The 26,635-nt window shown below is 32.6% G+C and overlaps 2 protein-coding genes across 9 annotated transcripts in view; one reads left to right on the plus strand and one right to left on the minus strand.

Annotated features, from left to right (window-relative positions):
- The first annotated feature begins 31 nt into the window (after window positions 1–31).
- LOC106661162 lies at window positions 32–9,699 on the plus strand. The gene is made up of 2 exons (XM_014384399.1): window positions 32–117; window positions 9,137–9,699. Exon 2 carries the CDS (start codon window positions 9,164–9,166, stop codon window positions 9,620–9,622), a length of 459 nt encoding a protein of 152 aa, XP_014239885.1. The 5' UTR covers window positions 32–117; window positions 9,137–9,163; the 3' UTR covers window positions 9,623–9,699.
- Window positions 9,700–13,204: 3,505 nt separating this feature from the next.
- LOC106661160 (aryl hydrocarbon receptor nuclear translocator homolog) overlaps window positions 13,205–26,635 on the minus strand; it is a 119,159-nt gene continuing 105,728 nt past the window's right edge. For 4 of the 8 annotated variants that reach the window (XM_014384397.2, XM_014384396.2, XM_014384393.2 and 1 more), the window contains 10 exons: window positions 20,285–20,457; window positions 20,061–20,208; window positions 19,780–20,001; window positions 17,509–17,631; window positions 17,277–17,435; window positions 17,049–17,199; window positions 16,862–16,980; window positions 16,654–16,802; window positions 14,711–14,840; window positions 13,205–13,898 (listed from right to left, as the gene is read on the minus strand). In XM_014384397.2, the coding sequence (XP_014239883.1) occupies window positions 13,717–13,898; window positions 14,711–14,840; window positions 16,654–16,802; window positions 16,862–16,980; window positions 17,049–17,199; window positions 17,277–17,435; window positions 17,509–17,631; window positions 19,780–20,001; window positions 20,061–20,208; window positions 20,285–20,457 (1,556 nt within the window). In that variant the 3' untranslated portion in view covers window positions 13,205–13,716. The remainder of the gene's footprint in view (window positions 13,899–14,710; window positions 14,841–16,653; window positions 16,803–16,861; window positions 16,981–17,048; window positions 17,200–17,276; window positions 17,436–17,508; window positions 17,632–19,779; window positions 20,002–20,060; window positions 20,209–20,284; window positions 20,458–26,635) is intronic. The other 4 variants (XM_014384394.2, XM_014384395.2, XM_024230159.1 and 1 more) reach the window with 4 other exon arrangements.

A 26,635-nucleotide genomic window follows, 5' to 3' on the forward strand; every position in this document is an offset into this window, starting at 1 on the left:
CTTTTGTTTTATCAAGTCATCAAGTTATTAGATGGCTGCGGTTTTTTGAACGGGACCAACCGTCATTTTTATGTTATCGTTTGACCGTTACAGACACGAATATTACTGCTGAGTCAGGTAAACAAAATTGTGTTTTATTTTTATTAACATATTTGTATTTAATTTTGAATATTTCTTGTTTAATTGTTTTGTCGCCTTTTGCGTTTAAGAATGTTCAACGAAATTTAATAATTGTCCACATTTTTTTTTTTAAGAACTTTCAATTTAAGGTTATCAGTAGTCAATAATTTTGGATTGTGTGCCAATCTTTTAGTTTTAACAGTTTTTCAACTTTAAATTAAAAAATGGAATAGAAATGAAAAAATTAAACAATTGTTAGAACGTCTATTTTCCCTTTATAATTTATTCACAATTATATTTAAAAAAAAAAGAATTTTCCATTTTATTTTCTAAACTGTCTTTTTTTTTAAATCAGCTGAACATCAAAATTTTAAATCAAATCGACGTCGGCAAAACAAAATCTTTAGGATCAGGACCTCAAGGGGGAAAGGGAAAACTAACTTTTTCTCCCTTATTATTTTACATTTAAATAATTATCCCCCTTTGTATTGATTATCATTTCAAAATGAACCAATGGAATGAAATAAACCAATGGCCAAAATTAAAATGGACCGTGATACACAATTTAAAAATGAATGTTAAACACTTTCTCTTTTCGGCTAAATGGCACATTATTATTTTTATTTATCATTTTTAATTACATTAATTTTTATTTTAACTAACAACGAGAAAACAGGGACGTAAAATCGCAGGGTTCTTTGTGATAGTAGGTCGAAAAATTCTTTTCCCTTGTTATTTTACTTTTAAATAATTATCCCCCTTTATATTGATTATCATTTCAAAATGAACCAGTGAAATAAACCAATGGCCAAAATTAAAATGGACCGTGATACACAATTTAAAAATGAATGTTAAACACTTTCTCTTTTCGGCTAAATGGCACATTATTATTTTTATTTATCATTTTTAATTACATTAATTTTTATTTTAACTAACAACGAGAAAACAGGGACGTAAAATCGCAGGGTTCTTTGTGATAGTAGGTCGAAAAATTCTTTCCAATAAAGAATTTTGGTCGAAAAAAATACATTACCTGATTATATCGTGCGATGTATTTCAAGGTTATTATATATCAATCGATTGGTTTTTTTTTACTCACAACCCAGTTGGTGGGTCACGGGTTCGGGCCAAACTTTTTTTTGGTGATTCTACATTCCAAAATATCGGACACGTATCAGCTGTCAATAGACAAAAATTTTTCTGGTTTCACAAAAAGAAAAAAAAATTGAAAGTTAAAATTTTCCATTTGTTGATGTTCTTATTTCACCTTTTTACTTGTACAAATCTTCAAATATGTGGATAAATCATTTACGAAATTTTTATTTAGATTCCAATGAAAATAAGTCAAAGTTTGTCAGTAACGAAAATATTTCTAAAAGCCAAATGTTTTTTCGACTAATCTAGATCAAAAAAAAATTTCATGAAGCTAATATGAAATTTCGTTTTAACACCTTTAGAGATTTCTAAATATGAATTTTTGTTTATATTTAAATTTATCGAGATATCTGATTGAAACGGCTCTAATTCGAAAACGGTAAAAGTATTTTAACGACATTTGTACCATAAAAGTATACAAAATATTTCTATAAAAAATACACAAAATGGGAATGTTATTTGTCAGAAATTCATAAATTAGACTAGCTTATTTTTTATTTTTTTATATTTTTTTAGCTTTTGAGAAAAATGATGTTTAATTTTGCACTAGGAATATCAGCCAGGTCGTCGAAATTATGTCAAAAAATTAATTTACACAGATTTACGCGAAAGTCGGAATCTAAGGGTTTTTATGACGCTTGAACACGGCAATGAGGTCAAATCCAAGTTTTGACCATTTTCTGATCTACTTTGCTTATGGAATATTTGTTAAAATACGAAAAAAGCAGAATTTTGTGATTTATCATTTTAAATCTTACACAATTAGGATACCCTGCATCGTAGAACATTTTTGTTTTTATGTTAACCAACAATGAAAATAATACACTAAAAGCAAAAATCTTTTGACCTCTAAATAACGATTTATGATCGTTTATTGTTTAATTGCGTCTTAAACTGGATTTTGAAAATAAAGCTTCATTAACCCGATTAAGTCGATTTATTCCCTTAAGTCTATTTAAAATGAACACGTTGTTATTGGAAAAGTGTGGGTATTTATGGAATCACTTATTCTCACTTGTCAACAAAGCCTCAACTTATCCAATTACTACTATTTATAAATAGACTTAATTTAAGAATTTCATTATTGGTTAACATAACAACAAAAATGTTCTCCGAATACGACGCAGAATATTCTAATTTGGTATGACTTAAACAGATAAATAAACAAAATACTGTTGTTTTTTTGCTTATTTTAATAAACGTACTGTAAGCAAAGTAGGTCAGGAAATGGTCAAAACTTTCTGGACAAATACTTTTGCTATTTTGGGTATTTCTTATAGAAATATTTTATATACTTTTATGGTAGAAACGTCGTTAAAACACTTTTAGCAGTTTTCGAATTATAGGCCGTTTCAATCAGATGTTCCGATAAATTTAAATTCAAACAAAATTCATATTTAGGAGTCTCTAGAGGTGCTAAAACAAAATTTTACATTAGTTTCATGAAAAATGTTTTGTTGAAAAATATTTGGTTTTTAGAAATATTTTAGTTATTGATAAACTTCGATAGCGTTTACTATATTTTTATTGGAATCTAAATAAAAAAATGCTGTGAAATGAGTTATTCACATAGTTCAATTCAGCAAGTCTAGAATGGAGAAAAATATTAAAACTCGGCAAGATTCAACTTACAAAATTCTTTTGGTAAAATCAGGGTCTATATGCAAGAACTGGCGTATGCCGTATGTTGGAGTGTAGAATCAGCATAAAATGTTTGGTCCAAATCCATGGCCCATCGTCAGTACAATTGGGATTTTGGGTTTATGCCATTATAAGTGTGAAAATAAAGATGAATACAACCAAAAATCTTCAAGCATTTTATTTTTAATTTCCAGTTCTGATTTATTTACGGTTTAGCCATTGCATGTGGTTTATAGGGTTTTTAAAACCTTGTAAAGTTATAAAAATAAATAAATATCCTCAAAAAGGAAGGCGTAGGAACTCACTCACTCACTCTTACCTCACTCTCTCTCTCTCTCTCTCTCTCTCTCTCTCTCTCTCTCTCTCTCTCTCTTTTTTTTTCTCATTCACTCCAGTTGATTCCTACGGTTTGGTCTTAATCATAGGGGTTCCAAAATACAACTTTTTCTCCCATGGCTGGATAATGTTAAACCGATGCTATGAAAATCAGCTGAATAAAACAAAATCTTTACCAGATGTTTACTTTATGTGAATTTATAAATAAAATCAGTTTTTAAAACAAACATTCCACCGGACATAAAAATATGATGTTTTTCCAAATTACATTTCGTTTTTAATGACCGTAGCAGAAATTCTATTAGTCCTGATTCTTTCTCCAGCAATAAAACAGCAATTTCAAAATGGAACTCATCGCAATTGATAAAAGTCTAAATATTACGAACGGATTTTTTTGGCCGGGTGAACCAATTTTTCTATTAATCCAGTAAATATGGCCATTTTAAAATTTTATTATCAAATTTCTAGAAATTCCGAAACAAAACATTTTCGTTTTAAACATATTTGGAATCTGCTACCTCAAAATTTGAAGTTAAAAATCACCAGTTTTCTTTTAACTCTCTCCTATTCCAAAATACAACTTTTTCTTCCATGACTGGATATTATTAAACCGATACTATGACAATCAGCTGAAAAAATAAAAATTTACCACATGTTTACTTTATGTGAATTTATAAATTAACACCAGTTTCTAAAACAAAACACTCCACCGGACATTTAAATATGATGTTTTCCCAAATTATATTTCGTTTTTACTGACCGTACCTGAAATTCTATCATTGCTGGTTCTCCAGTACAGAAAAAACAACACAGAAACAGCAATTTCACAACGGAACTTATTGCAGTGTATAAACGACTAAATATTACCAACGGATTTGTTTGGCCAGATGAACCAATTTTTCCCTTAATCCAGTAAATATGGTCTTATTCGTGATTTTTGTAATAAAAAAATTTAATTTAATTTAATACAATTTTATTATCAAAGTTCTGAAAGTTCCGAAACAAAACATTTTCGTTTTAAACATATTTGAAAGACATGTTTCTTCTGCAAATATTTTGTCTCAACTTTACCTGTCGAAAATTAACGATTATCTATTCAAAAAAGCCCTAGCTAGGAAGTCATACTATACTAAAAAATAAATAAATAAAACAAAGTTTTGGTTGTAATTTAAGACCCAAATAGACTTTGAAGAAAATTGTACCGAAATATTGTAAGGTTTTGGCCTGTCATGGAGCAAAAAGTCCTGGAAAAATGTCAGCTTTTTTCCCATTCTGTACATTTTTCTCCAAGCCTCTTTATCGTATTAAAACAATTTTCTTAAATTTTATTTTGTAGAGCAATAAGAATTAAACAATCGTCAAATTTAAAAAAAAATCAGGTGCGGAGAAATGTTGAAAAATTGCACAATTGCGATAAAAATTTAAAATTTTGATTCTTAAACTAGAAGTTTCTGAAAAATAAATGCTATTCAAATTAATAATACATCGAATAGACTCTAAAGAAAAAAATTATAAATTAGATAAAAACCAGCTGTTCCTCCGAAAAAACAAGCGCCAGTTTAAAACCTAATTTATAAAACAAGATTATGATTTTTTACCATCATAATTGTCAAAAAAGAATAAAATTTGGTGGTTTTATTAATTAAATTAATAATTTTAACGTATATATTAGTTTATTGGGCGCTTTACAACTGGGTAAAATCGTGAACGAAAAAGAATCCAACTGGGTGAAAAATGGGTACAACTTACAAAACTTGTCACGCCTAAGAATAGGACATTATAGGCTAACCGCGTTTATTCTTCTTGACAAATGAACGTTCGATTCGCCAATAGCCGTCAAAAACTACTAAAAGTCAAGCACATTTGAACTAAATGCAATTTGAAATGGAGAAAAATACATGAAATCGTTTAATTGTCTGGTGGATAGATTCATCTCTATGAGAACCCTTTCGATTTAAATTAATCTATCTAAAATTTAGAAAACTAAGGGGAAAAAAATCCTCGGTGACACACTCTGATTGGGGGGGGATGAATTTCTCGAAAGGTTGAAGAAAACTTTATTTTCTTTCAAGTTGAGCTGCTTTTTTAATATAAACATTAAAAGCTGATTTGTGTTGTGAGTTATCTCAGTTTTTCTCTGCTTTGGGTAATTTTAACATTAAATCTGAAATAATGGGGATAAATATTCTTTTAAGGGGGTAGCGATCGTTTTTCTGACCAAAAAATACAATTTTTAAATACTTTTTTAAATATATTAAGCTAAAACTTTACATGAACCTAATAAAACTGGTCCCGTGAGATTCGAAGTTTGGAATTTTTGAAATTATTTTTCGAAAGTTGCGAATATGTATTCCACCGATGATGAACTTATTTCGCCATATTTTACGGCGTTCTCTCTCGTCTTTTATATTCTGTCAAAAATTATTTAAAAAAAAAAAAAAATAATAAACAGTCTTTACACTCGGGAAAAATCGAGCCCGATCGGAAAATCCCATTCTCATGAAAAGTTGTATTTTTCACCTTTCGGTACACTTTGTTTACAAAATTATTCATCATATTGTAACGATCTAAAATTTAGCTTGAAATTAAAAAAAAAAAAAAAAGAGAAAATGGTTCATAAAAGTGGCCTTTCTTTTGAACAAATGAACGACCTTGAAAAATTGCTCGAAAGCGGCGAAATTTTGAAAATTTGATGCTTAACAACACATAAAAAGATACTGCGTGTCAAAATCGTAAATTCCAACGAATAGGAGTGGAGAAAAAAAATAGAATAAAAACTAGCTGTTCGTCCGAAAACAAAGCCCACCAGAGCACCAGCTTAAATCAAAATTACGCATTTTTCTCCGTCATAATTGTCAAAAAGAGTAAAATGTCGATCGTTTTCAAGCTGAATCAAGTTCAAAAATGAGAATGAAGACCGGGTAAACCATTTTTATATAGACATAAAGTAACGATAAGACTGGTTTGTAGCAAAGGGCCAAACATATAGATTTTGAAGAAATACCTACTGACAAAATGGTAACTTTTCTTGCCTCTCTTTTAATCTTGGCTTTGTGATACCAAAGGATGTCATTCCAAAATCACCTGGAGACAATTCCAGTTTTCTTTTAACACTCTCCTATTAATGCGCGCTAATGAGCATCAAACTCTGTCTAATCTCCAGGAAACGGAAACAATCTTGAGACGCCTAAGAAGGTGACATTGCAGGCTACCCACAGATTCTTCTCTGCACTCTCTTCCTAAGAGAGACTGGGACAGACAGATGCATAGAGAAAGAAAGAGATAATGGGTTGATAGTATGAGAGTGTAAGTGAGTGAGCGAGTGGGTAAGAGAGAAGAGAGAGTAAATGAGTGAGGGAGGGGGAGAGAGATGCAGAGAGAAAGAAAGACATAATGGAATGATAGTAAGAGAATGGAAAGAGAGTGCATGAGTGAGTGAGTGAGGGAGAGTGGGAGAGCAAGGGAGAGAGAGTGAGTGAGAGGGGGGAGAGAGACTGAGAGAAAGGAGAGACTGAGAGAAAGATAGAGAGAGATAATGGGATGAGAGAGGGAGAGAGAGAGAGAGAGAGAGAGAGAAGAGACTGAGGCGGAGAGAGGCTGAGAGAAAGATAGATAGAGAGAGGGAGAGAGAGCGAGAAAGGAGAGACTGAGAGAAAAATAGAGAGAGATAATGGGATGAGAGTGAGAGAGAGGTAAGACTGAAAGAGACTGAGCAGAAAGAGCGACTCTATTTTGAAGGTCCCTCATTCCCCAAATTTTCCTATTTTCTTCAAGTTTGTTTTATTTCATTATATTTATTTATTTATTGGTCTTGTATAATCGTTGCAGGTTCTGACTGATAATGTAAAAAAGACAAGTCTTGTTTTAGTCTAATTTTTTCGTTTTTAACCAGTTGGACTCTTCTGCCTGGCCCTTCCTCTAGCGGTATTTACCCAGTTGCTTAAATTTACTTTCACATTGGACTTAGTTCCAGAATTGTCATTTTGGGAAAGTATTTTTCCGGTTTGTTCCTCTTTCCAATCATCGCGTCTGAGTCCTCAAGATCTGCCTTCTTCGGTCGGCTTCTTTACCGTGTTTTTGAAGGGTCCTCCTCTAACATCTTGCGTTTTTAAAGAGCTTTCTACAACGGTGTGTCCAAAAGCCCATCCAACCCTCGAAAATATTTTGCTATAAGTCCAAGTTACCGTTGCAATTAAGTAAGTAGAATCTTTGTTCTCTTTTGAAATACCTCTAAGGAAAGAATGAATAAACCATGTCGCCATTAATAACTAACTATGTTATTCTCCTCTCGACCAATAGCCATACATTTAGTTTCGCCAATCTTTATACTTCATGGAAAAGTCTTGGGCTTTATCTTTCCCAAGCAGGACCATCCCTAACCATCCCTAACCCGAGAAATAAAGTTGATACATGTTCGTTTTCTGCACCCTAAAAAACACTTGAATACAAATTTCTGGCAAATTAAAAAAAATTCTAAATTTTCGCCTTTCGCCTTACGATTTATCCGAGTATCACAAAAATGGTGGTAAGTTGAAAACGACAATCGATTCTCGGGAAACTACAAAGTTTTAAAGTGAAAAATTGGTACATCAGCGAGAAAAAAAATCGCACCATGCATCACGCTCAAAAATGCCCTTTTTCCATTTGCTTTCCAAATTCTTATTTAAGGGCTTTAGATTATGCGAAAAAAGAAACCGAATTGTTTTTTTTACATTTTTTTTACCTACTTTATTGACAGTCTTTTCGTTTTTAAAATATTTTATATCATTTAATACGATCCTCATTATTTTTTAATTGTACAAAGAAAAAAAAAATTGGCTGATTTTATTCCAAAAATTGCACATTGTATATTTCCGTCACCTCACGGAAAAATATTAGTGGTAGAACTAAATCGGGTATGTTGTCCAATGAACAAAACATTAAAAAAAAAAACACCTCTTTATACAATCAAAAACAATACTGAGTTGATTTTTTTTAAAAATGTTAGTCCTAAAGGCTTTTTCGAAAATAATTGTTATTATAGTTTTGTAACTAAGGAGTTTTAACGGAAAGTCCATGTGGACTCCAGATCTCTTATATATTTTTTTCCATAAAATAGTTCTGAGGAATGCAAAAGCTTGGCAAACTTGTTTTGTTGATTGGACCATCCCTGATCCACTTAATTAACAACTCTTAGTCAATCTCTACATCCTTACTGAAAAACATTAGACCTAAACTTACCTAACCTAAACCGTCTCTTTCCCTAACCTTAACCTGAAACGTCCCTATCCCTAACCTTGCCCTGAAAATCTGAGCGTCCCTAACCCTACCTAACTTAACCTAAACGGTCTTTAACCCCAACCTTAACCTTAAACGTCCCAAACCCTTCCTAACCTAACCTAACCAACCGATGCTCAATCCACAACACATAAATAGTCACCTGAAAAAACTGTAGATTGAGCCAAAGAATATATATCAATGGTTATTTTTTATTAAACAAGGTAAAAATAATCAACTGATACATACATAATAATGCACAAAAACAGCAGAAACATCACTAAAATCAGCTAAATTTTTTTATTTTATCCAGTGTCACTATTTTATGGAATTTTTCCAACCAAAAATTTTGTTTTTATATCTTTGGATCCAAAAACTTCTTTAAACAATGAAACCTGATAGCCGAGCAAAAACCGACGTAGCCCACATAAGAGAACAAATTTGGTAAATTAACAACTACCTAAATGCATGGACCATCTGGACTTGTTCTTTCTCACTTTTTCTCTTATGTTTAACATATAGTATACTCGGTTTCTTTCTATCCTCTTATAAGTATATTAATTCCAAATAATTTGATTAATTAGTAACAATTTTGTTCTTATTGACTTATTTGAATTGTATATTTTAGGTTGTTGTTGTACTGACTATTTACTAAATGTCAAAGCTATCAGAAAGATTATTGATCAAGAAGAAACCAGTGACGCCTGTAAAGCCAGATGACAAAAACGATAAAGGAGAGCCATCATTCATTCAGCCGCCTACTGTCACACAAAATCCATTCCCTGCAAGAGGAAGGGGAAGGGGAAGAGGAAGAGGACGGCTTCCTGTCACACAAGAAGTGGGGCTGCCACCAGCTCTGGAAGACCCCATTGTCAAACCAAAAGGTAGAGGAAGAGGCCGCCTTGACCCGAAATTTTACCACCTTTTGCCCAAAACAGATGACAACAAAGACAACAAAGATGCCAATGCAGGTCAAACGGAACAAGCAAGGGAATCAATTCAACCACTACCGTTGAATTGGTTCCCTTGTATTAATGATGAAAAGGAGATGATGAAATTTATACAACAACAGGCAAGAGGAAGAGGAAAATGGTTCTACATACAAAAACAGTAAAATAGTTCTCCTTTAAAGGTTTTCTAGAAACCTTTAAATGTTAGATTGATATAAAATAAAGATTAGCTTTGACATAATTTTTGTTTTTTTAGTAATAATAATAAATATGTATATAGTTTTATGTCAAGAAACTTCAGGGAGAAATTTTATTTTTTTAGGGTATGGGAAACATCAAAAATTAATTATCTATAATTTTTACATTTTAAATTTATTTATTACTTATTGTATTATTTGTAAGTAATATTTAAAAAAAAGAAAAATTAACTTACCAACAAGCCTCATTCATGGCCAAGATAAAAAAAGTAAAATTACTTAAATTAAACTAAATATTAAAAACTTACTGATTATTTGGAGATCATGAGATGCCGTCTTGTGTGATGTAGGTTTAGAACATTTTCTTTACTGTGCCAATGTTTCGTCTTTATTTAGATCATCTTCAGGCCTCAAAGTGTGTGTTTTCTGTGTAGATGTGTCACGGTTGTGTGACGTGTTGAGTTGAAGATGATCTAAATAAAAATCAAAACATTGGCACAATGAAGAACATTTTTCTAAATCTGCATCACCCAAGACTGCATCTCACAATCTTCAAATAATCATTAATTAATGGCCACTAAATATACATATTAAAAAATACATTATTATATTATATTTNGTTCAATAATTAGTAAATTATATAATATATTAAATAAACTATTAAAAACGCAATCCTATGCTGGATCTAGTGCGTAAAGCCAACAACCCCTGCCACAGTAGAGTGAGTATGGAGCATGTCACTCTCGCAGCAATGAACATTGAGATCGACAGTGTTCCTGGTTCCTTATTTTCTTTGCATATTGGCCGTTACTATTAAATTATTATAATGCATGTAAAATAATTAGTAAATTATTATATATTAAATTATTGTATTGTATATTAAATAATTAGTAAAGTATATATTAAATAAATAATTAGTTAATTATTATATCATATATTAAATAATTAGAAAATTATTGTGAATTAAAAAAATAAAATTACATTTTATTTTTTGTACTTGTAATATCCCATCTCTTTCCATCTTATTTAATTTGAACACAGTCCTATGCTGGATCCACCCAGTAAAGCCAATAACCCCTGTCACCGAAGAGTGAAGTGCATCTGACACTCTCGCAGCAATGAGTGTTGAGCTCGACAGGACTTGAAGCTGGGTCCTTCACCTTGCAGTGAGCGCTGTGCCAACACCTAAATCGTTGTGTCCATCGACGCCCTCCCCTCTGGTTTATTCCTCCCTTTCCTTGTTCTTTATTAAGTGCAATTGACTCGGTCCTTCTACTAAGGAGTGTTAGGTCACTGCTACAATTTGTTTACCTGGGTTTTCTTTACATCCCAATATTATGTCTCCTTGCTAGTTGCTTCACATTCTTCCTCCTTGTAGCACAACCTACAAATGGGGGTCATCCATGAATGTTCCCATGTTGTGTAAATGTTTTCTCAGATGCCAGTGACCAGTAGTCCTAGTTCAGAGTTAACTCTCTAACTGTAGCATTTGCCTTGGTTGTTTTAACAAGCTTACTGTGTTGCATCTAATTTATCCAGTTCTCCTTTTGTCTTTTATGCATCCATCCTGTGATGGAGGATTCTGTCTGTTTCTCAAGAATAAGTTCTGGGCTTATATATGGTCTTGAAGATCCTCGTCTGGCCAGGGTGTCTGCCTTTTCTTTACCAAAAATTCTCCATGCCCTGGTACACAATATATCAGGTTTTGGAGATTTTGAATGCATTCATCGACTAGTTTTGATGTGATTGTTTTACACGCTAAGCCTTAATAGCTGCTTGGCAGTCTGATATTATGAGGAGTTTGTTTTGTCAGTGTAACATCTTTTAAGATTTTCTAAAGCAAAAGCGTTGATGACATTTTAGCTTGAAAGAACGAGGTTTACTTAATGTTTAAGTTTGAATGCGCTTATTTTGGGATAGTACAGAAAACACCTGTTCCAATTCCTTCTTTGTTTTGTCCCTGTATTCCATATTGTAACTGATTTCCACCTGAATTCTTGTCTGTTGAGGCTTTATATGTTGTACAGAATGTTTCCAGGATCACGTAATCAGTCCACATTTCTAAGAATGTGTGTTGGATTTGATTAATTATTGTTGAGTGCTTGAAGTATTTAGTTCCCATCAATTTGATTGTTTTTGAAGCCTAATGAGCTTTTTTTCTCGATTCTTGTAAAAATATTTCCAATGAAGATTTAGCAGTGTTTCTAGTGCAATTGACAGGGCTGTTTTCATTGCCCCCCCCCCATTATTCCCAGGTTTGTTAATCTTTGTATGTAATGAATGTCTGGGTAGCTTGTTTTTAGTGAGCTTTGGTCCACCATAGGGAGCCATTGGTTACTTTAGGTCATATTAGCCGATGGGTCATTTTCAATTTTAGTCACTAAGATTTGCTTAGAGTTCTTTTTGTGGTCATTAGTGATGTTTGGTTTTTTGGTATGATATGCTGGAAGTGATTTTACTATACATGTTATTATACTATACTTGTTAATTGCCAAACTGGGGGAATCTAGGTGAACCTAATGCCATCCCTCGACCTAGCCTTAAGGTAAAAATTTGAAAATATGGGCAAACGAGGGAAAATTTGAAAGGTTGTTGGTTGAGATGAGGGGTTGGTGTCTGGGTGGATTGAAGTAGCTACAGTGGACTCATGCCAGGGTCAGGTCATTGGTGTCACTGACTTCCACCAGAGCCTCCAATCCAAATACTCTTTGCCTTCACCTCAAATGAGGCTAGGGCTTTTAGTGCTGCCTCACTATTATAGAAGATCACTTTCTCCTGGGAATGCATTCGTTACCTTTTTATTTCCTTGGCGCATTGTTCAATCACTATGATTTACACTAGATCAGACAAAAAGTTTTTTTTTTCCTTCCTTCAGTCATCGAAGGGTAATTTTACTCTGGAGGAAAAGGTCGATTGGTGGAGTGGAAGTGAGTTCCTGCAGGGCATGTGTGGGAGCCGTACAATATGCCTTTGATAACCTGAAAAGGCCTATTCTTTGGCCTTGCTCCAGAATAGACATTCCCTTACTTTTTAGCTGTCCTTTTATTATTCCTAGGTATTTAACCTTGATTTTTAATGGCAGCATTTTATTATAGAAGCATAGGCCTTGTATTTCTGTTTCTTTTCTTGGTAAATGCAATTAGTGTAGTTTTTCAGAATTCAGTTCCATGTCCCTGTTGTGAGCACCCTTGCTCTATCATGTTGAGAGTTTTTTAAAAATTGAAGTGACTATTTCTCTGACTAGTATAACAATGTCATCTTCATAGTCTTGGGTACAGATTCCGCTTTGAGGTCGTCCACAACTACATTTCACAGCAAACCCTTGTTTCTTTTCTGCAGAGCAAGACCATCCCCCCCCTATCAGCATACTGAAGGTGAAGGTGTTATCATGCAATACAGAATAAAGTCCATTTTATACCAACAAGAATTTTACTTTGTTGCGTGTAATTATAATGATTATATATTTAAATTTTACATCTGAGGATTGACCACTTTTATTCTTATAAAAAATAATTATTATTAATAACCACAAAAAAAGATACAAATTATTTTTTAATTTTAAAAGGGTAATAAGTCCAATAATACATATACATATATAAACACCAATTTTAAAAATTAATGACAGTCACAAATAAATAAATTGAGTGAGCCAAAAACACTCCTTAAGGCAGAATAGCATGTTTTTTTAGCACTGATAATTAAAAAATGTGCTATTTTCCATCCACAGATGGCAATATTGCTTTTACATAAATAAGAGTTTTAAAAATGCTAATAAAAATCATTATTAATTCACAAAATTCTTGCTATCTCTTGACCTACCTAGAAAACTTCTAAAAGTACACAGCTCAATAAAGATCGCAAGCACAAATCTAAAATTGCAAATAAATACAACAGTAGCTTTATTTCATATTATTTATTTATTTTTTCAATCCTTTTTCTTTAAAATTATATATTTACACTTATGTTAATTCACTCTCATAACTATGGCATTAGCAAACCAGGTTGATGTCCTTGAGTACAATTTAGACTTGGACAACCTTGTTTAACTAAGTCTTTATCTGCTATTCATTAAACATATTTAGGTCTTCAAATGTTGACTGTTGGTCCAACATCTGCATCATCATCACATCAGATAGTTCATGTGGCGGATTGGGCTGCCCGGTTCCACTGCCTACGGGATGACCGGCACTATTGCTTGTACCCTGTCCATCCGGTTGACCTTGGGACTGCCATGGCCATAAACCTTGAAACAGGAACATGGAATTTAAAATATGTTCAAATATACCAAGGAGCAAGTGGAATGATACAAAATTAACCCTTTTCATATCATTACCATTATCAGTCATTGTAATTAACCTAAAGTGTCTCTAACCCTAATCTTAATGTGAAACCTTAACCAAAACTATCTCTAACCCTAATCTTAACCTAAAACGTACCTAACACATCCTAGCCTAACCCAATACTCAATTCAAGGTAACACAAAAATAGTCACATAAAACAATTTTGTAGATTGAGTCAAAAAGTATATCCATGGCAAAAGTTCATTTGATGACAACTGATATAGTGTGTTACTAAAATTAATAGAAATGATGAAGGTGGGGTAAATATGTGGATTCACTTTTTGTAAATAAAAAATTACTTATTTTAATTAAGTAATTAATTGACAACATTAAATTAAATCTGTGAGTTATTATGCAATCTCCGACTTTATAGCTCTTCGTTAAGCTTAAGGCTTTTTTTTCCAGATTCCTAACTTTGTTAAGGGCTCCTGTATGTATTCGTATGCTTTTCCATGAGTAGATTCCACAAAAAGAGTAGTCTTCCAGTTCCAAGTAGAATATGCTGCAAAAGAGTGCGACTTGATCGATCCTTGGCCAATATATTAACCACTTCTTTGTCCCTCTGCCTCATATGCTCTGATAATTTTGTTGTTTTCCCCACCCACCAACATTGCAATAAAGGAGATTCATTCCCATTTACTATTAATTTATTTAAAACATCCACTCCTATACATAACATTTCAGCAAAGAAATAGTATTGTTATGTCATATTTACCAGGGTTATTTGTGGTACTTTGATAGGGAGCTTGAGTCGCTCTATTTCCGCCACTGAGTTGCGTGTATGTTGGTCCAGTTGGTGACCGAGACGGACTCACCTCACTATACTGATACCCTTCACTCACAGGCTAAAAATAACAATTTGTTAGTAATCAAAATATATAAAAAATTTGAAATAATAAATTTTCTTATTGTTGTAAGAAACCTGTCCCTTACACTATCCCTAACCCTACCATGCCTAACCTACCCTAACCATTCCTTACCCCTTAGAATCAATAATCAAAAACATATCCGTCTTAAAATTATTTTCTGTTATTGACAAAACAAAATTATCTTCTATCTGATCTAAATATTTATTTTCTTTGCTAAGATAATTCTCACATAAAGAGAAGTGTGTGAATAGGCACCACAGATTTGAGAAAAAAAGTGCTCTTTTCATTCATCAAGTCATTAACCTACGGGTCCCCCAATCAATCTGCATGGATCACAGTATGGAAAAGGTTGTAACAAAAAAAAGATAATTTGTTAAAATACAACATTAGGTAGTAAAATAATATGTAATAAATAAGAGTTTAATGGGAGGGGACTGTAACCCTACCTAACTTAACTTAACCTAACCTGTCCCTTACAGTAACCCTAACCCTAAATAACATACTGTAACTATTTGTATGCTACCACAACCCTCGATAATGAAGAATTAATGATCAAAAAGATATCCATGTTAAAATTATTTTCATTTAGAAATGTGTGGTGATTAGTGACCATTAGTTGATTATTATTCGGAAATTGTGAGGTGCGGTCTGGTGTGATGTAGGTTTCAGAAAAACATTTTCTTTACCGTGATGATCACAATAAAGATCAAAACGTTTGGCACGATAAAGAAAATGTTTTTCTGAAACCTACGTCACACTAGACCGCACCTCACGATTTTCGTATAATTATTTTCATTATACAAGATCACGTCTTTCAATACATCAGGTTTTTTACATAAAAATGATAATCATGTTAAAATAGTTGTTTAAAAGATCTAAATATTTTTTTCTGTGGTACGATAATTCTCACAAAAAGAAAAGTGCCTGAAGAGGCATTGAGTCAAATGATTAGTTTTGTGAGAAAAAATGAACTTTCCACAGCAGGGTCATTATACTAGGGGTTCCACAATACACATATATCGATCACAGTATAGAAAAGATTGTAATAAAAAAAAGATAATTCGTTAAAATAGTTATACATAAGGTAGAGAAATAATAATGAGAGTTTAATTGGGGGGGGGCTGTAATCCTACTTAACATAACCTAAACACTAAGTTGTGCCTTCCACTAGCCCTAACCCAACCTAACCTACCCTAACCTAACCCTACCTAGCATAACTAAACCTTTTTCCCACTTCTAAATCTAACCTAACTTTGCATTAATTCTTAATCCTTTAGTTTTAAGCTTAACATTCTGTATTATCTCCAATAGTCCTTCCGCTAAGCTGTTGGGCAGTGAGATGTTGTCAACTACTAGAAGGGTTACTACTGTGTGATTCTTTGAACACTGGTGCCAGACTGTTTTAGTTTATTCCATTTTAAATGTGTACATATCAACTGTATGCACAAGTTTAACAACTTGTATACAGTATATAAAAATACATACTGTAGTTAAAAATCTATACAAACCCAAGCACATTTTCTGTTAATGCAAAATCGATGACGAAAACAATTTTGTATCCAGCCCAAAAACATTTCTATTTTAAAACATTTCTTTTAATTCAATACATAAAAATTGTAGTAGGACTTTTTCAAACAAAATCCAAAGGGTGTAGAGCAGTTGACTGAAATATATCAATCGAGTTTTGTTGGCTGTATTTTTACAATTTAATTTCAACATTTATAGTTACATTTTTTAATTCAGCGTAAAATTATATATATGCTTATTTATATTAATGTTAATGAACAACCTGACATAAAGTCCATGCTGACTGGGCAGGTGTAGGACTTGCTGTTGGTTTGTTTATTCGGGCCATGGTTTGTTGGGCAGGTGTCACATATTCCAGTGGTGATTGCGTAGTTTCATAATTGTAAACATGGCTGGCTCTGGCATCTGCACCTATTGACATTTCACATATTTAAGGCAATTGAAGTGGGAAAAAAGGCCAGCTAAAATACCGTGAAGATTGTGCTGCGGAATGTGAGTTGAATATCTTTGTAAGCTGTAGTCAACTCCTGGTTGATAGTTGACATTTTCTGGTTGTGGAGCCTCGTTTTCAGGTCCAGTTTGAAGTGACCTAACCGAAAGAAGAAATTTATAAATCAACTCAACACAAAGTAATAATTTTAACGACAGGTTATTTACTTTGCAGTAGTGTTTGTGCAGACAATATATTCGACTTCATCGGTGTAAGGATTTAGGAACGCAAAGGCGGACGTCCTTAACCACAACCAATCCCTGTTTTTAGTTCGAAATCTATACATTACTGACATCACTTGGCCTTTTAATTTTACAACTGAAAATAACAAAATCAATTGTATTAAAAGATCCATATATATATATAATTTTTTTTTCAAATGTGAGGACTATAACCTTGTTCAAAAGATTCCTTCATGTGCGTTTGGTCTTCATGGTGGAAAAAGTCAAAACAAGATTTTCCAAGTAGTTCTGGTGGAGAATAGCCTAATATAGTAATTACTCTTTGGTCAACAAACGTGAATTTTCCCTCCATTGAATGGCGAGATATAAATTCTGAAACATACACAACAAACCGTATATAAACAAAAGCTATTATTTATTTTTTTTCAAATAAATCAAACTGTACCAGAATTACTGCTAGACCCTGAAATATCACTAGTATTTGGTGTTGATGTAACTTGGAGCCTACCAATGGCTACAAGACAGCAATGTGTACCATCATCTTCAACACCTCTTTCCATTTGAACTGCTGAAAGAAATGTTTACTCAAATTAAATTTCATCATAAAACATCATAACATATTTGATTGGTTTCAAACAATTCCTGTCATTTTCACTTATAAGTATTTAAATACTCCTATAATGCATCACGATAGGTATCCAAATATATATTTTAGTGAAAAAGCTTTTCTTTTAAAAACACTAGTGTTAAATGATTCTTCAATGTATTTAATAATGAGTAGACAATTTGTAAAGATCTGAGAAGTATGCTAAAATTTGGGATGAGAAAATGTCTTGAAAAAAAAAATCTTAAGCACTGGACTATACACCAGGTACAAGGCAAGCTAAGAGATGGGAACTCTCTCCACAGGGAAGATTTGAGAAAAATTATATACTGGCCTCCTCACATGCAGACTATGTCAAGTCAATGTTGTTATTTGACCTCCTCCAAAGAAAAAAATAAAAGAAAAAGAGGGAAAGACAATTTAAATTAACATTAAATGAGAGTTTAATGAGGGGGAACCCTAACCCTACCTAACCTGTCTCTTAAACTAACCCTAACTCTACCTGAACTACTGCAACCATTTGTAACGTAACCCCTGATAATGCTGAATCACTCATCAAAAACATACCTATATTAAAATTATTTTAATATAAATATGTTTTGACGGTTGATTCAACATTACAATTAATTTTCATTATTCAATATCACCTCTCTCAATATATTGGTGGTTTCAGATTCAAAATGATATTTGTGTTAAAATAATTAATAATTATTTAAAAAAATAAACATTTATTACTTCAGTAAGGTAATTGTCACATAAAGAGAAGTGCCTAAAGAGGCACCGAGAAAAATGAAGAAGAAGAAGAAGAAAAAAAAACTTATTCTGGGATAGGATGTGTCTTCTATAATAATAGATAGGATAAAGTAAAAGTTATTAACATTTTGACAAAAATAAACCTTGTCGTGGTGAGCAATGCAATAACAACGGGCTTATACAAAACAAAACCCAAAGGAGTTAAAACTAAAATGAGTTACTCTGAAAATTAACATAGAAAAATAATAATTACTGAGTAAATATAAACTGTGGTTAAATAGACTCTGTTTGGAGGGAGAGGAGGTGCATGTACAGGAAATGTTTAAAAGAGGTCAGGGAAGTGGCATTGCAGATAGTTAAGAGGAGGGAGTTAGTTTAATGGAGCATGTTTTATGCCGTGGAAGGATTAGGTCACAGGGAGGTGAGATTGTATTGCAGGAAAGATTTGAATTGGATAAACTGGATAATGTAATGAGGATGATGGGTGTTAATGGCCTAGTAAAGGAAGAAACCAAGAAATCATGGACTTCGGGAAGAGGAATAGAGCCAGTGCTTAGTTGTGTGAGAAAAAAGAGCACTTTCTACAGTCTGGTCATTATCCTAGGGCTTCCTTAATAAACCTGTATGGATCACAGTATAAAAAAAGTTGGGGGGGAAAAATGATAATTTGTTAAAATAGTTAAACATAAGGTAGTAAAATAATAATAAGAGTTTAGTGGGGGGAGACTGTAACCCTACTTAGCATAACCTAACCTAAGCTGTCCCTTACGCTAACCCTAACCATACCTAACCTACCCTAACCATCATTAAAATAGTTATACTTGAGCTAGTAAATATGAAATAAATAAGAGTTTAATAGGGGGACTGTAACTCTACCCAATCTAACTTATCCCTAACTCTAATTTGATCTAACTAAACTAACCTAACCTGTTTCTTACACTAACCCTAACCTTACCTAACCTACTGTTACTATTTTTACCTAACTCAACCCCTGGTAATGCAAAATTGATTATCAAAAATGTTAAAATTATTTTCATTATTCAAGATCGCTTCATTTCAAAACAAGGTAGTAAAATAATATGTAATAAATAATAGTTTAATGGGAGAAAACTCCTTACCCTACCTAATCTAACCTGTCGCTTACACTAACCTTATCTAATCTATGACGGAATGATATTGGTGCTAAAGAATCTAAATACTTATATTTAACGACTTAAATGGTATTGTAATAAATATAAAACATCATAATATCACAAAAGTCAATTTTCACGAAGATATACTATTCAAGATACCTGCTTCAATACATTGTGGATAGTCAAAAGAATTTTAAGTGAAAAAATAAACAGAAAGTCGATAAACCTGACAAAGGATGATTATCAAATTGACCTGTCGGAGGCCAATTTTTGATATATCCAGTGCAGTGGACAACTGCGTAATTGTGGCCATCTCTTGACGGGCCCAGCGAATTTCTCTGCTTGTGCCGATTCAGATGGCTCACTGTCAGTGTGTCCGGTCCGACATTTCCCACTTGCATTCTACATATGAATCCCCTCCGGGAACCCATACACAGTCTCATTGATGCTGAAATACAAAAGTCGTTAATTTTCTTTTATATTATGACATTTACTAAATTGTCTAACATTGGTGGCCTTCTTTCTTCACAGTTCCAGTCTTTAAATCCAAAATCCTGCCAGAATTCTGTGGCTCTTGGGTTGAAAGTTGTTCCCGTACTTTGTCCACATCTTCTGGATGGAGGTGCTCATAAATAACAGAACCATACCAATCGTTCTACAAATTTAAAAAATTTCTTCAATTAAATATTATATTTAATTAATGATAATATGTATTATGTATCAGTAAATACCTGTGATTGGTTTAAAACAGGTGTGACAGAGTCAGATACATAAATTACACGTCCAGTGTCACACGTAACAACAAATAAAAATCCATCAGCAGCTTCTAAGATTAAATGTTTCAATTCCTGGTCAGTTAAAAACGATGGTTTATACGTGCCATCCGAACTTGTGTTTCCTGTTCCTGAAAAGTTTTAACTCATGAATCGTTTCTTGTTTGTAAGCAAACAACAACTGGAATAATACAACATTAGACATATATTTATGTAACAATACATTAGAGACAAAACAGAAAAAATGTGATTACTTTATCTCTCATTTACTCTTATCAAACATAACAAAAATGTAAAAAAGACATTTTTTTATATAAAGAACAAAAATTCCTCCTCCTCCTGGAGGCCAGAATTGTATGTGGCACCTTATGGATTTTAAGATAATGTAGATGGAAAAGGATACTCCTATACTGGTGTGAGGACTGAATATTGTACATTGTACATTCTGGAATAATATCTCATTGAATGAGAACTTATTCTCAATCAACTGTCTGATTGAGTTTTTGCAATATGGTGTGCCTCAAAAGTGTTCAGGGCTGATAGGTGTCCTCATCAGACAAATTGACCTCCTTGTTGCTTCTCTGGTACTTGAATAATTATGTTGTTATCAGACCGCCCTGTCCAACTTAATCAAAATCTGAGGAATGATGAACCTGAAGTTTGTACATTTTTCGAACATTCTGGTTAACCAGGCAGACCAGGTATACAAGAACCAGGTTGAAAAGTATATATAATACTACAACTTTATATACTTTATTATTATATTTGAAATAATAAAATGTCAAAATTAATGAAAAGTGTACTATTTACATCATGCCTGTGTGCGATATGAAAGTTGTCTTAAGTCTAATTGATGCTTTAAGACCATAAAGTAATGGGGGAAAAACCCCAACAAAGTTTCTGCTTAAAGTGTTAGATGTATTGGCCACTATTTCTATTCACGAATAATATGGATCTCGGTGTGATCTGAATGAAAACCAATTCAATTGTTACTGCAAGCCTTTGACTTATCCTAATCCTAACCTCTAACCCTAACCTAACCAGTCCCTTACAGCTTTTTTAAATATGGTTATAACATGGACAATTCTGCTATTTTGTTTAAGCTCTAAGACAGTCGTTGGCAATGTTGAGACTTAATTGGTCTTCCAAGAAATTTGAAACCGTTTATTAAAAACTTAATTATGTCAGTTTGTATGTTGTATTATGTAAATATTTACGATTATTTTGTCCTGCAGATCAGGTTTAAATAGGATGAAAGCTAGGTAGTAACAAATGAATTGTTTTTCATCCAGACTGTACAGAGATCCAGATATTTTGTGTGAAAAACCCTAACCCTACTTAACCTAACTTACTGTTCCTAATCCTAATCCTAACCTCTAACCCTAACCTAACCTGTCTCTTACAGTTTTTTTAATTGCAGTTTTCACATGGAAACTTCGGTTATTTTCATTTAGCCATAAGAAAGTCTTTGGCAACGTTGAGACTGAGTCGGTCTTCCAAGAAATTTAAAACCATTTATTAAAGATTAATTACATGAGTTTGTAGATTTATTTAAGATTATTTTAGGCCTGGTGATGGCCTTAAAATAGTTTGAAAGCTTGGCAGATTACAAGTGATTTTTTTAATCCAGGCCATACCGTGATCCAGATTATTCATGTGAAAAACCTTAACCCTACTTAACCTAACTTATTGTTCCTAATCCTAACCCCTAGCACTAACCTAACCTGTCCCTTACAGATTGTTTTATTACGGTTATAAGATGGAAAATTGTGTTATTTTCTTTAAGCTGTAAGACAGTCAATGGGGATGTTGGGTTGTAAAACATAATTGTCGATTTGTAGATATATTTAAGATTATTTTGTCCTGTTGATGACCTTCAAATAGGTCGAAGGCTGGCAGTAACAATTAAATTGTTTTTTCATCCAGACCATACCGACATCCAGATTATTCGTGTGAAAAACCATAACTTTCTGCCCCTAATCCTAACCTCTATGTTATTTCTGTGGAAATTAACGTTTTATTTATCATTACATATTTAAAAATATCGGTAAAAATAGATAAGGCGGCAAATGCGTCTTATGTTTTTCCAATTTTGAAGTTTCCTGGAATAAATGACGTAAAACAGAAGCAATGCGAAGCTACTTAGGTAGGAACGTCCAGCAACGCTGGCACAATAAAAACCGGATGCACGCGGCTTGAATTAAAATGCGTTAGTTAAAACTGAGTAAGTTTTGTGACGGTGCCAAGTTTACAGAATTGAAGCCCTTGAAATAAATATTGCCTTCTTTGAGAAATATACATCCATCCAGCAGGGCGAATTATCGATAAGGAAACGTCAAAATACGCTAGGCAGGAAGTATTTAAATAAATGAAGCAGATATTTTTTCGAGAATTCCGCCCGAGATCGGTGCAAGTTCCAAGGACTTCTTAGAAACGTTTTTATCCGGCTGGCTTTTAACAAATTGGCCTTTCGTCTCAAGCTTTTATTTGGAAGTCTAAATGGCGCGTTAATTTTAATGCCTCCCCCCCAAGACATTTTAACTTTTCAGTTTTTGAACACTATCAGTAACACAATTGATTGTGTCAGATGGTGAAGAAGTAGAAGGATGAAACAGGATGGCATTTTGTACTAAAGGTACAAATCCGAAGAGGCAAAATGGCCGAGGGATACCTTTGGATGGTCTACTCTTCACGAAAGTGAAAGTATGGTGACCAATGAGGTAACGGGTAATAATTAATTAATCGGACTTTTAGAAAGTGATACGCACGATTTTTGGTTTATACGCCATTATTTGTGTTTTACGATGGTTTCGTACAATCCTGTACAACCTCATCGACAGCGGGCAGTAATTACAAAAAGTATGTCATATGAAACAATTTAGCTACAAACCTCCAAAACAGTTTTTTCTTCTGTTGACCATGCGCAATCAATTTTATCTTTTTTTTTAATGGACCAAAAATGATTGTATTATTGACCACTGTTAATTTCAACATGGAGTCTTTCTATATAAAAATGAAACAGTTTTTCTTCATGTATTGGCCGCACAGTCAATTTGAACCCTTTTTTATTTACAAAACAAAAAACAATGGTCCGACGATTTTGACCGCTTAATATAATCGGACCAAAATCGTTTTTCCCTACTATTGACCAATGTCAATTCCAGGTATTTTAATTTAAAAAAATTTCTGAAACAGTTTTTCATGACCATACATCCGATTTTATTAGGATGACTTTTATCCAAAAAATTTCTTCCAAGAAATTTTTCTCTTTTCTTGACCATACAGTCAATTTCAACATAATTTCCTTAAACACACCAAATTGCTCTGAAACTGTTTTTTTTCTTTCTCCATTGACCATACGCAGTCAAATTTTTTTTGTTAAAAAAATTAGACCAAAATATTTTTCTTCTACTATTGACCAGTCAATTTCATTGTGAAGTTTTTCTATATAAAAAACACTCCGAAACAATTTGTTTTTCCATTGATCATGCAGTCAATTCAATCGTTCGTTTTTTTAAATCAAAAAATTGGACCAAAAATGTTTTTCTTCTACTTCTTGCTCTGAAGCTGGTTATTTCTTATTCCATTGACCTGCTCAGTTAAATTCATCGGTTTTTTTTTAATTAAAAAATTTGGACCAAAAATGTTTTTTTTCCTACTCTGTGGTCGATAGTAGAAAAACATTTTTGGTCCAATTTGTTGAATAATTTCATCATGACTTTTTATAAAAAAAAAGAAAAATGAAAGTTTTTTCTTCATATTTTGACCACACAGACTATTTCAACACTGTTTTATAAAAAAAAGTTTGAAGATTTTGATAATTTATTTGGCAGAATTGGACCAAAAAAGTTTTTGTTCTATTATTGACCACAGACAATTCCATCATATCTTTTGCTTTAAAAAAATGTTTTGAAACGGTTTTTCTTCTCATATCGACCATATAGCCAATTTTATTAGGATGTCTTTTTATCCAAAAAATTGCTTCCAAGTATTTTTTCCCTGTTCAGTGACCGTACAGTCAATTCAATCATAATTTCTTTTGACACAACAAATTGCTCTGAAGCTGGTTATTTCTTATTCCATTGACCTGCTCAGTTAAATTCATCGGTTTTTTTATTAAAAAATTTGGACCAAAAATGTTTTTTTTACTACTCTGTGGTCGATAGTAGAAAAACACTTTTTGTCCAATTTGTTGAATAATTTTATCTTGACTTTATAAAAAAAGACAAATGAAACAGTTTTTTCTTCATATTTGGACCACACAGTCGATTTCAACACTTTTTTTTTATAAAAAAAAGTTTGAAGATTTTGATCATTGGCAGAATTGGACCAAAAAAGTTTTTGTTCTACTATTGACCACAGTCAATTCCATCATATCTTTTGCTTTAAAAAAATGTTCTGAAACACTTTTTTAAGAAAATGCTGTGAAACCGTTTTTTCTCCTTCCATACCGTCAATTTAAGATGGTGTCTTTTTATACAAAAAATAGCTCTAAAACAATTTTTCCTTCATATATTTACGACAAAGTCAATTTTAACAATTAGACGTATTACGAAAAAAAAGTGGTTCGAAGAATGTTTTTTTCTTTCCATTGACTGTAGAGTCAATGTCATCATAATAACTTTTTATCCAAGAAAATGCTCTGAAAATATTTTTCTTCATGTAAATTGAAGAAAAGTCAATTTTAACAGTATGTCTTTTTATCAAGAAAAAAGTGGCCGAAGAATGCTTTTCCTTCCATTGAACATACAGTCAATTTCAACATGTCCCGTCTAAAAACTTGCCTCAATGAAGTTTCCACATCTTCCGTTGAACCTAGTCTTTTAAATAGTTATTTTAAAAATAATTTATTTGATCGAAGCAGATGTTAATCTTGCTATGTCCTAGGTAGCACGACGCAGCCCAAGTGCAACAATGCCGCGTCACCTAAAATAGACCTTGCGTTGTCATGGAGGGAAATGACTCTTTCTGTTGACTAATGCAGTCCGCTTTTTCTCAACAGCTGCTTTTAGTTAGTCCGAATTTGGGAACACAATTTGATGAGAGGAACACATACAAAAACAATCCTTCGATTCCAAGTCGTTGTCTCACAAGTTCTAAGTAACTAAAAAAGTATATAAACGAGAAACCACACTTGAGAGCAATTTCCTCTAACGTAGGTACGGAACAAAGATTATTTTATAAAATTTAGGTAAATATTTGCGTTTTAAGATATAGTAGTTGACCATACAGACAATTTGAACACGATCTTTTTATTTTCTTCTTACAGTGACTATAAAGTCAATTTCATCATAATGACTTTTTATCCAGGAAAATTCTCTGAAACCGTTGTTTATGCTTCTATTGATTGTACAGCCGATTTTAACAATGTCTTTGTTCCAAAAAATATCAATAAAACAGTTTTTCCTTCAAATATTGACCAATAATTTCAATAGGATGTCTGTTTAACGAAAAATTGTTTCCAAGAAATATTTTCTACTCCCATTGGACTGACAGTATCCAAGAGAATGCTGTGAAACCGTTTTTTCTCCTTCCATACTGTCAATTTAAGATGGTGTCTTTTTATACAAAAAATAGCTCTGAAACAATTTATCCTTCATATATTTACGACAAAGTTAATTTTAAAGTGGATGAGGAATGTTTTTTCTTGCCACAAGGTCAATTTCAACAATAAAATAAAATTGGTCCGAAGAATACTTACTCCTTTACATTGACCATACAGTAATTTCATTTGGGTGTCTTTTAATTCAAAAACTGCTTCCAAGAAATTTGTTATCTTTTCAGTGACCGTACAATCAATTTTGTTCGTAAGCACTTTTTATAGGAGAAAATGCACTGAAACTGTTTTTTCTTCTTCCATACCTTCAATTTTAAGATGGTATTTTTTATACAAAAAATAGCTCTGAAACAATTTTTCCTTCATATATTTACAAGGTCAATTTTAACAATTAGTCTTAGTAAGAAAAAAAGCGGTATGAAGAATGTTCTTTCTTTCCATTGACCGTACGGTCAATGTCATCGTAATAACTTTTTATGCGATAAAATGCTCTGAAAATATTTTTTCTTCATATATGATGAAGACAAAGCCAATTTCAACAATTAAAAATCAAATTGGTCTGAAATATGCTTTCTCCTTTCCAATCACCATACGGTAATTTCATTTGGACGTCTTTGTATTCAAAAACTGCTTCCAAGAAATTGGTTCTCTTTTCATTGACCGTACAGTCAATTTTCATCTTAAGTACTTTTTATAGGAGAAAATGCACTGAAATTGTTTTTTCTCCTTCCATACTGTCGATTTTAATTGGT

The sequence above is a fragment of the Cimex lectularius genome, unplaced genomic scaffold (genome assembly GCF_000648675.2).
Source record: "Cimex lectularius strain Harlan isolate CLEC.00 unplaced genomic scaffold, Clec_2.1 scaffold60, whole genome shotgun sequence".
In the NCBI taxonomy this organism is placed as follows: Eukaryota; Metazoa; Arthropoda; class Insecta; order Hemiptera; family Cimicidae; genus Cimex; species Cimex lectularius.

Coding starts and splice junctions, on each gene's coding strand:
- LOC106661162 (XM_014384399.1), top strand. CDS start 9,164: ATGTCAAAGCTATCAGAAAGATTATTGATCAAGAAGAAACCAGTGACG.